The sequence below is a fragment of the Emys orbicularis genome, chromosome 6 (assembly GCF_028017835.1).
Source record: "Emys orbicularis isolate rEmyOrb1 chromosome 6, rEmyOrb1.hap1, whole genome shotgun sequence".
NCBI lineage: Eukaryota > Metazoa > Chordata > Testudines > Emydidae > Emys > Emys orbicularis.
The window spans coordinates 12,659,494-12,676,176 of record NC_088688.1 but is presented as its reverse complement, the minus strand read 5'-3'; the positions used below and the strand labels follow the sequence as shown (position 1 = coordinate 12,676,176).

The 16,683-nt window shown below is 43.0% G+C and overlaps 1 protein-coding gene across 1 annotated transcript; it reads left to right on the top strand.

Moving 5' to 3' along the window:
- The first annotated feature begins 8 nt into the window (after window positions 1–8).
- On the top strand, window positions 9–10,298 carry ATP5F1A (ATP synthase F1 subunit alpha). Its single transcript, XM_065407052.1, has 12 exons — window positions 9–157; window positions 1,498–1,576; window positions 3,071–3,240; window positions 5,281–5,454; window positions 5,546–5,712; window positions 5,890–6,038; window positions 7,403–7,554; window positions 7,691–7,915; window positions 8,046–8,153; window positions 8,870–9,014; window positions 9,391–9,541; window positions 10,087–10,298. Exons 1-12 carry the CDS (start codon window positions 98–100, stop codon window positions 10,166–10,168), a joined length of 1,662 nt encoding a protein of 553 aa, XP_065263124.1. The 5' UTR covers window positions 9–97; the 3' UTR covers window positions 10,169–10,298.
- The last annotated feature ends 6,385 nt before the right edge of the window (window positions 10,299–16,683 follow it).

The window sequence follows — 16,683 nt, the reverse complement described above, 5'->3', positions numbered from 1 at the left end:
GCGGAGCGGAAGCGGCCATTTTGTGCAGAGTGTGCAAGGCGCCGGCGGCAGCAGCAGCTGCAGGAGACACCACCCGCTCGCCCCTCAGCCCAGCAAGATGCTCTCGGTCCGCGTGGCTGCCGCCCTCGCCCGCGCGCTGCCCCGGCAGGCCGGCCTGGTGAGAACGCGCTGGGCGCGGGGGGAGCCGGGCGCACCCGCCGCTGCCGCCATCTTGGAGTCCGGGCCTGGGGTGACATTGAGAGGGGCCCGCGGGGCTGCCTCCTCCCCCTGCCTGGAGCCGGACCCCCGCCATCGTCCTCCTCTGCCTGGGTGCTGCGGGGGGCTCGGCTCCAGCTAGGGCAGGCCCAGCCCGGGTCCCTAGGGTGGGAGGAGACGCGCGGGGGGGGCGGGAGGGCAAGCGCAGGGCTGCGTTCCGGGCAGGGGTATCCCTGGCCCCCCTCCTACCCTGGAGCAGGCCACTTGGAAGCCTTGGGATCTCGGTGGGGGGTTGGGTGGGAGTGCAGGGGTCTCTGGGGCTACTCAGCCCCAGGCAGTGACCCTGGTGAAGGTGAGTGGGGGGCTTTGGTGGCTTCCCAGTCTTATTGGCCTGGCATTTGCTTGTGTTAACTTTGTTTTTAGAGAGTCCTCTGGAAGCCTTAGTGCTGCTTTCTGTTTTGTGCAGTTTGCCTTTGTAGCACTAGCTTTTTTGTTGTCGTTATTTACCCGAACTCATGTTAATTGATCTCACTTATGAGGGTGAGAACTTCAGGAGGACACTCTATGCTTAAATTGATTCCTTTTTTTTTTAAAATCCCAGTTTCTGATAGTGCCCTTTTAAAAACTCTTTAAAAAAAAGCAAACCATCTTATGGCTTTCCCCTGAACCTAACTGAATCCCACCACGTGAGGGTCACCCCATCCCCATTACCCAGCCCACTTACTTATACCCATGACTGTCTGTACTCTCTGTATGAGTGATGGACCCTCACCGCTTGTCGGCTGTATCTTGATCCCGCCCACCGTTTACCCCCCCCCCCCCCCCATTGGGGACATTGCAGTCTGTATATATTATGTGTGCTGCCCAACACCAAAGAAAGTGATTAAACCCGAAGTGCTGTGAGTGGTAATCACCTTGCTTAAAGCTCTTCTGGAAGGTGCTCATATGCTATTGTTTGAGGAGAGTATAGAATCTGAATGGTAAATGCATTAAGTAAATTAAAAAATAGGAACTCTTTACTAGCTACTTTTAATTATACTAATCTTGAGCCTGATCCTTCAAACTATGAAGGAGGCCTTCTATTGAAGTTAGTGGGGCTCTGCAGGGGGTATCGCCAGGAAGCAACTTGTGAAATTGAGGAATTAGGTGTTGGGTTTCTGTCTGGAAATTTTGTTCATGCAGATGGCTTTCAAGGTGGTGGTGTCCTTTAAAATATTGTGTTCCTCTTGCATGTTTTTACACAGTCACTAGAAACCCAAAATAAATTACTAACTCTTTAAACAAAATGCTTTTTGTTGTTAGGTTTCCAGAAATGCCCTGGGTGCAACATTTGTTGCTACAAGGAACATCCATGCCTCCAAAACTAGTCTTCAAAAAGTTGGTGAGTCCAAAGAAACTTCTGAACATAAGACATATGCTGTTCATGCAAATTTACAAATTCAAATTTGCTAACCAAATGGCAATATTAACAGCAGATAGAAAGATGACCTTGCAAAATAAGTTCAGCATTTCAGTTTGTAAATATGTCTCCCATCTCCTTGTTTTGTGGAGATTTGTTTATATCAAACGGTCTTTTAGAGGTGTCATAGATACTAATATGTACCTTAGTTATTTTGTTTGAATTACTTGGTCAGTTGTCAATGGTATGCTCAAACTAGAGGGAATGGTATAGTAGTCTTAAGCATCAGATATAGTGTACCTAGACTATACACTATATATAGTGGAACTGAAGGTTGAATTTAGCCCTTCTAAAACAGATAAAGGGAGTAGAAGAGCTTTAAAGTCTTAAGCCCCAGGTTCTTGTTGGTTCAGTATTCGTGCTAAACTCATGGCTTTCTCAAGAAGTGCTTGGGTTTGACCCTGTGTCCTTGGCCATAGTTTCCCTGTCCCTCCAGCAGTATGCTTTGTCTGCTTGGCTGTATTTTTCAGTGCTGCTGTATATGACTAGTCAAATGGTTTAAAACCTTTCAGGATGAATGACTTTTTATAAAATGTAAATGTCTTAACAGCATGGGCCTAGCTTGTCTGTCCTGCTGGTACAAGCTTTTGATCTTAGTTTGGCAGTGTACCATAACCAAGTTCTAATGGAGTAAGACACAGCTCGTTAGATTAAACATAAATTAAAACAAAGAACTAAGTAGACTAGATTAATCTTGCTTTGTTTAAAAAAAAAGAAATCCAGTCTGTTTAGTTCTTTGTTTTAATTTTCCCTTGCTTTGCAATAATGAAAATAAACTGTTCAGTTTCTTCAGTTGTACTTCCATATGCTAATGCAGCACACTACTACAGTCTTTGAGTTGTGAGTTTTAGGAGAATGTTCACTTCTTAAACTATCTGCCTTTTGTGGGAACACTTCTCTGGCTTTTTTTTTATAAAACCTTGTTTCTGCATTTACAGAATTTTAATATTTACCTAATCCACGTGAATGCTATACTAGTCTAGCCACAGTAGAACTAAGTTTAGATTCTGCAACTGGATTAGACTAGATGCCCCCAAATGGAGCCCCGTAGCATTTTGTCACTACCTATCTAGCTTCTAACCCCTCAATGGGTCCAAATCTAATGCTTTCATCCTTTCTGGAGAATTAAATGCTCGCATCTTAATACTTCAGTGAGCATCACTCCTGAATTCATCATGCTGCCTGACAGAGGCACTGTGCTGTTACGGTAACAGAAAATTCCCATTTAGATATGGGAGCAGATAGGGCTACCATTGGCTGTTTCTCCCCAGCAAGCTGTAGTTTTAAAGAACAGTTGTGCCTAAAATCTTGCATTATGCCTGGTTTAACTTGTATTTTCTTGAATTAATGCTACTAAATTCGTACAACTGTTTTAACAAGGTACTGTTCCTGTTTAAAATTATTTGTTCTTACCAGGCACTGCTGAGGTATCCTCTATTCTTGAGGAACGTATTCTGGGAACTGACACCTCCGTTGAGCTAGAAGAGACTGGGCGTGTGCTGTCAATTGGTGATGGTATTGCCCGTGTATACGGCCTAAGGAATGTTCAAGCAGAAGAAATGGTGGAGTTCTCTTCTGGACTAAAGGTAAACTTGATACAACTAAAACTTTGTTTCAGTCTGAGTGTTTCTCACGATGCTAAAAGTATCATTGGAACTTCTCTGAGATTCTGCTTGATAGCATACTATGTTCAGAAGCACTTATCCTCTACTTCATATGGGAGTGCAGGGAATATTTTGAGTAACATTTGTTGTGGAGACCAGAATTTAAATTGGAATCGGAACAATAATGTTATGGTTTTAGTGTTGGTATTTAGTCTCCCTTAGATGTATCACTGTCTTGCTTTTTTATTTCTTCACATTTTCAATTACTAGATAAGTCTTAAGATGGAAACTAAACAGAACAGGTGAACTTGTGAGGGTCTGAAGGAGGGGCTTCCCTAGCTTCAGAGAATGTTTTTTAGTTCAGTGAAGGAACTTAAAGTAAAAAATTACCACAGCTGAATACAGTGCACAGTAATTAGCTGGATTCTTTATTCAGGAGTCAACAGTCCAATAGGAACAAAGCAGTGAGCTGAGCATATTTTTCTGCTCCTCACAACACCTGTGAGTGCTTAGTTAGTAATTCCTAGTGTCTAGTAACTTCTGAGTGACTTTTGTTTTCTATATGACTTGTCTCCAAAATAATGGGAGGGCCCTTGAACTTGATACTAGAAGCCCATGGCTACTCTGTTTCAGAGAGTGAGGTGGTTCTTTTAATGTAACTAGATGTTAGATTTCCAAGCCATCTTTAAATTAAAGCTCCCTCACTCTACTAATTTTGGCAAACCCCCTTCTTAAAGACTACACTTTCCAGGAAAAGAGTTCATTCAGTATGTGCACCAAAACTTTTTAAAGGGGGTGTTATTTAGCCCTTTGAACTGAAGTTTCAGTTGTTGTTGTAGTGCTGAAATATTTACCTTGAGGGAAATTATTTATCAGTACATCTCAGAGCTAACCGTTTGTCACTTTTTTGCTATTCTTAATCCAGAATTGCTTGTTTAAGAACATAAGAATGGTCTGACCCAGTATGACCAATGCTGCCATCTAGCCCAGTATCCTGTCTTCCGATTATGGCCGGTGCCAAAGGTTCAGAGTGAATGAATAGAGCAGGGCAATTATCCAATGATGCATCCCCTGTTGTCAAGCCCCAGATTTTGGCAGACAGAGGTTTAGAAGCAGTCAGAACATGGGGTTGCATCCCTGACCATAATGGCTAATTTTTTTTTAAACCCACTTATACTTTTGGCCTTTATAATATTCCCCCACAAGGAGCTCTACAGGTTGACTGCGTTGTGTGAAGAAGCACCTTGATTATTTTTTTTAAACCTGCTGCCTATTAATTTCACCGGGTGACTTTTGGTTCTTGTGTTATGTGAAAAGGAGTAAATAACACTTGCTTTTTCCATAACATCCATGATTTCATAGACCTTTTTTTATCATATCCTGCCTTAGTCATCTCTTTTCTAAGCTGAACAGTCCCATTTTCTTCAATCTTTCCTTTTATAGGAGTTGTCCTATATCCTAATCATTTTTGTTGCCCTTCTCTACCTTTTCCAATTCTAATATCTTTTTTTAGAGATCGGGTGACAAGAATGGATTTATATAATGGCATTATATTTTCTGTCTTAGTCCTTATCCCTTTCCTAATGGTTCCTAACATTCTGTTAGCGTTATTGACTGCTGCTGCGCATTGAGCAAATGTTTTCAGAGAACTATCTACAATGACTGAGATCTTTCCTCTGTGGTAATGGCTAACTTAGACCCCGTCCATTTTATATGTATAGTTGAGGTGGCTTTCCAATATGCATAACTTTGTATTGTCTTAATGTTTTGTCACTTATTTAAAACATGCCTCTAGAGTTCCCTCTCCTTCTAGAAACAGCCTGACTATAGATGCACAGCCTCAGTCTACCTGCTGTGGCAACTTCATCTATGAAGAACTCAAATGTTTTTAAGCCTGTTATCATTCAGAATACCTTCATTTTTTTTTTCTAATTCTCTTAATATCTGGTTAAATTGTTGCAAGAACTAACTGAATTCCTGCCTGCATCATGTTGTTCCATAACGGCATCACCTCTGTTTTAGGGTATGTCCCTGAACTTGGAACCTGACAATGTTGGTGTTGTCGTGTTTGGTAACGACAGACTGATTAAGGAAGGGGACATTGTGAAGAGGACTGGTGCCATTGTGGATGTTCCAGTTGGTGATGAGCTCTTGGGCCGTGTCGTAGATGCGCTGGGAAATGCCATTGATGGAAAGGTAAATATGGCAAACAAATATTTGCTGTATCTTAAATTATATAGTGACACATGCTTTGTGCATAGCTACAAAACCTTTCTTTGCTTTCAAGGGTCCACTTGGTTCTAAGATACGTAGGAGAGTTGGTCTAAAGGCTCCTGGGATCATTCCCAGAATCTCTGTGCGTGAGCCTATGCAAACTGGCATCAAGGCTGTGGATAGTTTAGTACCCATTGGCCGTGGCCAACGTGAATTGATCATTGGTGACAGACAGACTGGGTAAGCAATCCGTGTCTTCTGAAGCTTACTGTTTAATGTCTAAGCTGCTAAGGAGCTGTTTCTTTATGGAAGAAAAGGTGTGAATATACAAAGCTAATCTGTACATGTGGAGGGAAGAAAACAAAGTAACTTGGACAAATTAGCCCATCTGAGTTCTCACTTTCTACTACTTTGCAGCAAAACTTCAATTGCTATTGACACAATCATCAACCAAAAACGATTTAATGATGGAACTGATGAGAAAAAGAAACTATACTGTATATATGTCGCAATTGGTCAGAAGAGATCTACTGTTGCTCAGCTGGTGAAGAGGCTTACTGATGCAGGTATAAAGAGTTAGAGAAAACACTGGAATTCTCTAAAGTGACTTTCCAATTCAGCTTTTACACTAATACTATTCCTTCTGTACATTTAATAATGGGTTAGCTGGTTCAACTTGATTAACTGGTGCAAATGTGTTAAATGTCATGGGAATGCACAAATCTCCCTAAGAGCAAACTGTCTGCTGAATCTCTGATGCACAAGAAAAGAACCAGCTTGATTTCAGATCCCAAATTGTGTTTTGCAGTACTTCCAGTTGGCAGAAAAAGCACATTCTGTTGACGGGTGTTCTTTGGAAGTTGCTGAGGCAAGCATGGAACCTGACTGTTCCTGTCTGGGTGTCTTTTCAGAGTAGAACTACACTATTGATTTTAATTTCTAGCCAGCCCTTCTCTTTGGCAGTAGGCTAGTAACTATACCTGAAAAATGCTGTGCATTGTACACACTTCATAAAGTAGATACATTTCCTGTGTCTACACTTCATGTGCAGATGAGTTTGCACAAAATAAATGGGGCATTTTAAGATTAATGATAGCAGGTGAGGCTGAAGGAAAGACCTTAATTGTAGTCTCATGGTTAGTAACTACAAATGTTCTAGGTCAAAAAGAAGGTTTTCCTTTGCTTACCTCTATTTTGAATTCAATAGTCTTTCACTGCTATTTGAAAATACCCAACACTGACCATGGAGCTGTATTGCTTTGCTTCATGGGCAAGTGGTGTCAACTTCTGGCAAGGGGAAAAAGGTTGAACTCTGCTGTGGTACGTTCTCATGCTAATGTGCTGTAGTCCCATGGAGCAAAGGGCAGTGATATAACTTTGCAGAAGCTGAGAAATTGTTGCCTTGGAGTCACCTGAAGAAGGAGCCCTTAAGCTTATGTTTATTTAAGCAGATAACGTAATACTATAGCAGCAGCTTCATTTCAATTTAAACTATAAATGTATCTCCTTAGAGGGAGACCAAAACAGTGACGGAATTAGTGACGAGACTTCATAGCTATTCTAACGGGTTTGTATGGGATTTTATTTTCCTCTGTCCAGGGAAAAATAAGTTTTACAAGATGTAGGCCAAAGATTGTCTTGCTTGCTGATCTGGTAATTTGACTAAAGATTACAGTACATGTAAACATTTATCAGATGCAGTCCTTAAAGAAACATATCCCGATACAAATTTTTCTGCAGCAAGTTCCCTAACTGGGGAGTCAGTAACTGAATTGTCCTTCTTGTATTTGCCAAACAATTACTGTTCTAGTAATATGACCTCAGATGTCAATTTTTATATCCAACTGGGGTATGTAATCTAAGAGGAAGAGTCTAAAGGGGTTTTAAAACAAAATAACATTTATCAATAACTGTCTCAAACTCTTTTCAGATGCCATGAAGTACACTATTGTGGTTTCTGCAACAGCGTCAGATGCTGCTCCTCTTCAGTATCTGGCTCCTTATTCTGGTTGCTCCATGGGAGAGTATTTCCGAGACAATGGGAAACATGCTCTGATCATTTATGATGACTTATCCAAACAGGTAAAATGAAATATTCACTATTTCAAGAAACTGTGACATAGCTTTGGGAACTTAACACTGGAATTTAAACAGAGGTACAATTTAGACTTGTCATTAGAAATTTGTTTCTAAAGCCTTTTTCTTTATTTTTATACAGGCTGTTGCCTACCGTCAGATGTCCCTGCTGCTGAGACGTCCACCTGGTCGTGAGGCCTACCCTGGTGATGTGTTCTACCTACACTCTCGTCTCTTGGAGAGAGCAGCCAAAATGAATGACTCCTTTGGAGGTGGCTCTCTGACTGCCCTTCCTGTCATTGAGACTCAGGCTGGTGATGTGTCAGCCTACATTCCAACTAATGTAATCTCCATCACTGATGGACAGGTAGGATTTAAGGATATATTCCTTGTGTGCTGGTGTAACTGGGTGATCTAATAAGTAATCAACGCTCACTATTAAAGTGCATAAAGTCTGTTAGTATCTCAGTAGAAACTCCAGAAATCTGTCTTCGCAGATCTTTTTGGAAACTGAACTGTTCTACAAAGGCATCCGTCCAGCCATCAATGTTGGGCTGTCTGTTTCCCGCGTGGGTTCTGCTGCCCAGACCAGAGCCATGAAGCAGGTGAGCATAAAAGAACTTAAATGTTACTAGAACACTTACTGCTTAAAAACAAGGACCTTTAGGTCCTGTCCTATACTCCTTTTCACTTCCTTTTGCTAGCATTTAAGATCATAGCATGAAAAGTAACTGCACAGTAAAACTGACTTCACTATTTATTTACATAAAGCCAGTTGTAAATAACTGTAAACTCTCAAAGAATAAACCTCAAGAAACGGACCTCAGTATTCTGATTTTGTAAATATTGGTGGAGTTATAGAAATCCCCCTCTCAATTTAGACATGATGAAATCAAATCGAAGTATCCAGACCTGAAGGTATTATCTCTGATCAGACTTGTGGTAATCTGTTTAATCGAAATATGAAGGTGGTTAATGTTAACTTTAGCTTTAATGTAAATTGCACAATTATTCTCCACTGAAGAGTTTACTTCAGGATGCAACACAGCTCCACTACCTGAACTTCTGCTTACCTTCTCTCTCTCTCTCTCTCTCTCTCTCTCTCTCTCTCTCCTCTTCTTGATAGTCTGATTTTTTTTCTTCTTATCCTTACACCATTATGGTGCTCTTTATGCTTAAAAGTGAATTTAATACCCATCATATGGACCTGAAATGAGCTCATGTTGCTCTGATAGCTTTCTAAGGAAAATAAGTTAGAGGATTTTAGCTGCTTGCAAAATGTGGCATATAACCAAACACAATAATTTTTCTTGTATTTTAGGTGGCCGGTACCATGAAGCTGGAATTGGCTCAGTATCGTGAAGTAGCTGCTTTTGCTCAATTTGGATCTGATCTGGATGCTGCTACTCAACAGCTGCTGAATCGTGGTGTGCGTCTGACTGAGCTTCTCAAACAAGGACAGTATTGTGAGTTCCCTGTCTTTATACAACACTTAACTAGCTGGGGAAGAAACAAGTCTGGGTCCATAGCAAGGTCAGACCGGCTGCAGCCAATATGAAACGCTTCAGTCCTTTCGGGTGACTTCTGGTTCTGATATGGTGTTGCTAGGCCACTAGAACTTTCTGACTACTAATCATCAGGTCAGCTTCTGTGAGTAGAGCTACAGTAACTTGTTCACACCTACTCAGGTTTATGTGCAGAATACACAGAATGCAGTCTTCGTTATTTTTGAATCCTCTTGTTACAAATATACAGTGAGCTTTCCAAGGACTCCTGCACAACACTGAGCTATGTTCTGAGGCGTGAAATACAGGTTGGCTAACACTACACTTTTCTGTGCAGCCCCCATGGCTATTGAGGAACAGGTTGCAGTCATCTATGCTGGTGTAAGAGGTTACTTGGACAAACTGGAGCCCAGCAAAATCACCAAATTTGAGAGTGCTTTCCTAGCCCACATTCTGAGCCAGCAACAGACCCTTCTAGCCACAATCAGGTATGTGTGTCTTCAGTGTTCCCACTTTTATTTTAAAGGTGATGTATGCGTAAATACTCCAAACATAAAGACTAAGATTCTTATTGGTATGTAACAGGGAAGTCTTGAGCATTGAAATTGGATTTTTAACTGTGTAAGTAGTCACCGTTAAACGTATTAATCCCTTCCTTCTCTATTTGAAGGATCGCAATGGAGGGCACATGACCTGGTCTTTAAAGCATATCTGAAGCATATTGGATTATCTTGAAGTAAAGGTCACTGGCAACAAACAGAACCTCATTTAACCTAGATACTGAATTTGTGCCAGAAGTGTACTTTCATTCTCACCACAACTGAAGTCTTATGTTTCCACAAAATATTACCTTCAGCAGTATACCTTAACCTTGCATTCCTGTTCACTCATTTGCTAGCCTGCCACAGACCTCCCACTTAATAGTTAGCAAGATTCTAGATAGCTGTTTTTTGTTTTGTGTCAAGCGGGAGGGGTTAGGGAATGACCTATTATTGGATCTGAAGTGTAATTCATGCCTGTCTTTTTCTAACAGGACTGATGGGAAGATCTCTGAACAAACAGATGCCAAGCTGAAAGAAGTAGTCACAAACTTCCTGGCTACTTTTGAAGCATAAACACTTAACTGTTCTAACATGCCACACTGTTGGTCACTGAATTCTAGGGCTCTAACTCCATTCTTCAGAAGTTTAAAGTATGTGTGACTTGACTGTACAGATATTTCATTGAGAATAAAAGGTTCCATGTAAAAAAGTTCTAGACATTCAGTATAAACTGACACCTTTCTATCCAGGTATTCTAGGTGTGTATACAGAAACTACTAAAGCAACACAAATTTAAAAATATAACTGATAAAACTTCCTGAAACTTTCCCCACTCATTTAAGTGCTGTTTATAATTCTGAAAAGCATGTGGAAAATATCATAAGGCTAAAAATTGTCAATATTTAGATCAAATTTTGCTTAATGGAAAAGTATTTTTCCAGGGATGGCAACGAGAATCTAAAGTCTTAAAAGCTAATCTGGGTCCTTTCTGGCTCACTTATCAATAGGAATAGATTCTGTAGCTGAAATGAGCTCAGATACATGATGGGCTGGTGGCAGGTGCCCAGATCATAATGACAAGTACTGGAAACCACTTAAATCACACTTTCTCCTATAGCTGTACTGGCTCTGCAGCATAAAGTATCTGCTCGATGCATGTATTTGGAACCTGGTGAAGCATGCATTGAGTTAGGACTGTCTAGGAATCTTGAATATGAAGCTGTCAGTCTCCTGATCATAATCCCACTTTACAATCCTTCTGTCTTCTCTTCTCTCCTCTCCTCTCCCCCCCCTCCCCCCCCCCCCCCCCCCCCCCAGTAACCAAAAGCCTGTATAAATGGAGTTCGTAGCAAGTCCATGAAGAATTTGAATTGAGGCTGAGAATTTTATCAGTATCCCTATCTAACAACACTTTCTTTGGGACACTTCCTAGAACAAATGGTTTCTGAATATCAGGGTTGGAAGGGACCTCAGGAGGTCATCTAGTCCAACCCCCTGCTCAAAGCAGGACCAACCCCAAAATATGTTCAATTCCCTAATGCAGAAAACTCAAGAGGGTAAAGGACCATTCTAAAACTCATGCATATGAAAGGCCCAGGAACTACTTATCCCCACTAAACACTAATTTCAGTTTGGGGGGGGCAGGGGGGAGGGTGTTTAGTAATTTTCACTGTCTCTTACACAAGGGAACTGCGTTTACTGTAAACTTGCGATTTCATTCTTGGTTGCTTTCAGCTGTGGCACTAGCGGTTTCTACTGCTTGAGGTACAATACACACAGCATGTGCCAGTAGCTGGTTGCAGCTTTCAAATCTGTATAATGTAATCTCTTCCACTTTTGTAAGAGTTGCTGTTTGAATCATGTCAAAACTAACAGCAAGCAGAGGAAGCAACCAGTGATAAGACTGATATGATCTTAAGGGTGCTGTACCTGTCTTGTTGCACTATATACACTTGGGAGTTCTGTGCGTAATGAAGAAACGTCCTCCCACAGGTTCTCTTTACTTTCCAGCAGAAAAATGATTTCAGTGGGGAAGCAGAGAGAAGCTGCCCTAATGCTTGCTCACCCCTCCCTGGCAGTATGGGTAAGTCATGTTGGGGGGCAGGAATGCCTAGGCTGCTGAGCAGCTGGGGCTGGGTCAGATCAACCCCCAGAAACTCCCCTGGCTCCAGGAAGCTCTGCACTATGGGGGGGGGGCCTGGTGGGGTCCAAGGCTCAGCAGAGGGGTTGGGGGTGGGTGGGTGAGGGGAGGGGTCCAGGTGCACAGGGGTTGGACAGATAGGGGCAGCAGCTCAGTGGACAGTAACCCCTCCCCCCACTTGCCCCATTACTCCTCAGCCACAAGGGGAGCGGTCACTGTAGGGGGAGCTGTTCTCTCTTCTCCCCCCCCCCCATACCTGCCCAACCCCTGTGCATCTGGGCCCCACCCAGCTGCACTCTGACTCCCAGCTGAGGCCCACCCTTACCTGGACTTTGCTGCAGAGTCCCCTTCCCCCTGCATCCAGAACCCCTTCACCCCAACAAGCTCCTGTGCATCCAAATCTCCCCTGTTCCCAGACCCCCCACTGACCTGCTTGTACCCATATTATGCCACACAGTATCCAGGTACTCCTGGGGGAATTCTGCACCAAAAAACTAAAAATTCTGTATACAATATTTCAAAATTCGGCTTATTTTTATTTTTCAGAACACCACCCTATAAACCGCCCGCACCATTTTCAAATATTTTGAAATTACAAAAGTATTTGGAAATGGTGTGATTTATAGGGTGGTGGTCTGACGCAATTTACAGAATTTTAAAATAGTGTATGCATAATTCCCTGAGGAGTAAACAACCTTCAACACTTTTCTCCAGGCATTGGTTCTGGATCACTGAGCAGCCTCGAGCTTTAATTTACAGTAGTATTTTAAGTGCCTAAATAGGCAGATAAATTACACTAAGCACCTACAGAAGTAGGTGTGTACGCCTGTTGACAAGGTAGCTACTGTAAATTCCACTAGAGGTCTGTATACTGAAGTGCTTAAATACGTTCTGTAAAGTTGCGATGTAACAGCAGTCCAACTCTTACTACTATGTGATTGCTTCTACTGCAATTTGCTCCACAATCAGTGTTCCCTCTAATTTTTTCCATCCATGTGCGGAATGAATTGTGTCCATCTCAAGGTAATGTGGATGTGCACCACCAGTAGAAACAAAACACCTAGATATATATTTAAAAAGTTACTGTAGGGCTAATTACTCCAGCTAGGACAGGTTAGGCATTTTAGAACTCACTACTCAGAATTAAATTTAAGCAAAAGAGATATAAAACTTATGAAAGGCATAGATCAGTCAAAAAACTAAACGTACTTTGAAAAGGGTCAAGTAACAACAACAATACAAACTTGTGGTGGCAGGTGAGTGTGAAAGACAATGTGTAGCTGAGAGAGACTGTGTGAGAGATCAACATATGCTGCCCTTTTAAGTGGTTTTGCACTCAGCAGTCTGAAGCCTGCTTGTTTAGACACAGCAACAGATGTCAGCAAGCTCCCTCCCTCCTGAGTCCTGTCCTGTCCCATCCCCCTCTCCTGCTCTGTGGAGATGGGGTAGAGCGGTGAAGGGAGGGGGACACCGACATCAATACCCCCCTTCTCCGTTCCCTGCCCCCACTCTGCACAGCAAGCAGGAGGCTCCCGGGAGCAGCTGGCCAGGGGCTCTAAGGCAGAGGGCAGGAGCAGCGTGGCAGTGCAGGGAGGGACACCTGAAGTGCAAGGCACTTGGTAGCCTGCTAGGCGGGTTAGTGGGAACTTAAGAAGCAATACTCTATTAATAAAATTGTTACATAAAATTACCACCTGTTTAAAATAGGATGGCTATAATGCACAATGCTCTCAAAGCAGCGTATCAATGTAACTTTCAGATATACTGTGCTTTCCTTGCATGTTATAAAAATGTAAGGGTCAGCTACCAGTAACATCTTAGTCCATATTCTTCAAACTCTGGGGAAAAATATAACTGACCTAAAACTCTCAAAAGCAGGTATTTATTAACCATCAGGAATTTAATTTGTGCTGCTGAAATAAATCATCCTACAAAAGAACTCTATTACACTTCAGACAAAACTACAGACTTTAGCATGTGCATGAATAAAATAGCTATCCTTTGCTTTAAAATTAAAAAAAAAAAGAGTCCTTAAGTTCCTCATAGTTTGGTGGGTCCAATATTCTCAAGAATTTGCACCATAATATTCAGCTGCTTCATCCTTTTGCACCACTGCTAATTCATTGTCGAAGTTCTGTGTGGAGCAATACTCCACTACAAGCATGCTGGGATTCATGGCTGAAAGCTCTTAGAAGTGGAAAGATGTGACTATTTATCTTGGTGAAGTAGTAACACAAACTACTAGGATTCTGTAGTCTGTTTTCACTGTCAACTATCTTGTATGTTAGCATAATATAAATGTTTTGTCTACTGCAGGAAAATGCATTGGCACTGAATATTCCATAGGTTCTCACTGCACAGCAAGTGTCAATACCTGCCAGATGGAAGGACAGGCAGGGCAGAAAAGGTGGGGGAGTTGCGTTGTATGTAAGAGAGGAGTATGACTGCTCAGAGCTCCAGTATGAAACTGCAGAAAAACCTGAGTGTCTCTGGATAAAGTTGAGAAGTGTGAGCAACAAGGGTGATGTCGTGGTCGGAGTCTGCTATAGACCACCAGACCAGGGGGATGAGGTGGACGAGGCTTTCTTCTGGCAACTAGCAGAAGTTGCTAGATCGCAGGCCCTGGTTCTCATGGGAGACTTTAATCACCCTGATATCTGCTGGGAGAGCAATACAGCGGTGCACAGACAATCCAGGAAGTTTTTGGAAAGTGTAGGGGAAAATTTCCTGGTGCAAGTGCTGGAGGAACCAACTAGGGGCAGAGCTTTTCTTGACCTGCTGCTCACAAACAGGGAAGAATTAGTAGGGGAAGCAAAAGTGGATGGGAACCTGGGAGGCAGTGACCATGAGATGGTTGAGTTCAGGATCCTGACACAAGGAAGAAAGGAGAGCAGCAGAATACGGACCCTGGACTTCAGAAAAGCAGACTTTGACTCCCTCAGGGAACAGATGGGCAGGATCCCCTGGGAGAATAACATGAAGGGCAAAGGGGTCCAGGAGAGCTGGCTGTATTTTAAAGAATCCTTATTGCGGTTGCAGGAACAAACCATCCCGATGTGTAGAAAGAATAGTAAATATGGCAGGCGACCAGCTTGGCTAAACAGTGAAATCCTTGCTGATCTTAAACGCAAAAAAGAAGCTTACAAGAAGTGGAAGATTGGACAAATGACCAGGGAGGAGTATAAAAATATTGCTCAGGCATGCAGGAGTGAAATCAGGAAGGCCAAATCACACTTGGAGTTGCAGCTAGCAAGAGATGTTAAGAGTAACAAGAAGGGTTTCTTCAGGTATGTTAGCAACAAGAAGAAAGTCAAGGAAAGTGTGGGCCCCTTACTGAATGAGGGAGGCAACCTAGTGACCGAGGATGTGGAAAAAGCTAATGTACTCAATGCTTTTTTTGCCTCTGTCTTCACAAACAAGGTCAGCTCCCAGACTGCTGCACTGGGCAGCACAATATGGGGAGAAGGTGACCAGCCCTCTGTGGAGAAAGAAGTGGTTCGGGACTATTTAGAAAAACTGGACGTGCACAAGTCCATGGGGCCGGATGCGCTGCATCCGAGGGTGCTAAAGGAGTTGGCGGATGAGATTGCAGAGCCATTAGCCATTATTTTTGAAAACTCATGGCGATCGGGGGAGGTCCCGGATGACTGGAAAAAGGCTAATGTAGTGCCCATCTTTAAAAAAGGGAAGAAGGAGGATCCGGGGAACTACAGGCCAGTCAGCCTCACCTCAGTCCCTGGACAAATCATGGAGCAGGTCCTCAAGGAATCAATTATGAAACACTTAGAGGAGAAGAAAGTGATCAGGAACAGTCAGCATGGATTCACCAAGGGGAAGTCGTGCCTGACTAACCTAATTGCCTTCTATGATGAGATAACTGGCTCTGTGGATGAGGGGAAAGCAGTGGATGTGTTATTCCTTGACTTTAGCAAAGCTTTTGATACGGTCTCCCACAGTATTCTTGCCAGCAAGTTAAAGAAGTATGGGCTGGATGAATGAACTGTAAGGTGGATAGAAAGCTGGCTAGATCGTCGGGCTCAACGGGTAGTGATCAATGGCTCCATGTCTAGTTGGCCGCCAGTTTCAAGCGGAGTGCCCCAAGGGTTGGTCCTGGGGCCGGTTTTGTTTAATATCTTTATTAATGATCTGGAGGATGGTGTGGACTGCACTCTCAGCAAGTTTGCCGATGACACTAAACTAGGAGGCGTGGTAGATACACTAGAGGGTAGGGATCAGATACAGAGGGACCTAGACAAATTAGAGGATTGGGCCAAAAGAAACCTGATGAGGTTCAACAAGGACAAGTGCAGAGTCCTGCACTTAGGACGGAAGAATCCCATGCACAGCTACAGACTAGGGACCGAATGGCTAGGTAGCAGTTCTGCAGAAAAGGACCTAGGGGTCACAGTGGACGAGAAGCTGGATATGAGTCAACAGTGTGCTCTTGTTGCCAAGAAGGCTAACAGCATTTTGGGCTGTATAAGTAGGGGCATTGCCAGCAGATCGAGGGATGTGATCGTTCCCCTCTATTCAACATTGGTGAGGCCTCATCTGGAGTACTATGTCCAGTTTTGGGCCCCACACTACAAGAAGGATGTGGAAAAATTGGAAAGAGTCCAGCGGAGGGCAACAAAAATGATTAGGGGTCTGGAGCGCATGACTTATGAGGAGAGGCTGAGGGAACTGGGATTGTTTAGTCTCCAGAAGAGAAGAATGAGGGGGGATTTGATAGCAGCCTTCAACTACCTGAAGGGGGGTTCCAAAGAGGATGGAACTCGGCTGTTCTCAATGGTGGCAGATGACAGAACAAGGAGCAATGGTCTCAAGTTGCAGTGGGGGAGGTCTAGGTTGGATATTAGGAAACACTATTTCACTAGGAGGGTGGTGAAGCACTGGAATGCGTTACCTAGGGAGGTGGTGGAGTCTCCTTCCTTGGAGGTTTTTAAGG

Coding starts and splice junctions, on each gene's coding strand:
- ATP5F1A (XM_065407052.1), top strand. CDS start 98: ATGCTCTCGGTCCGCGTGGCTGCCGCCCTCGCCCGCGCGCTGCCCCGG. Junction 1,577..3,070: donor AACTAGTCTTCAAAAAGTTG/GTGAGTCCAAAG, acceptor TGTTCTTACCAG/GCACTGCTGAGGTATCCTCT. Junction 9,542..10,086: donor ACCCTTCTAGCCACAATCAG/GTATGTGTGTCT, acceptor TTTTTCTAACAG/GACTGATGGGAAGATCTCTG.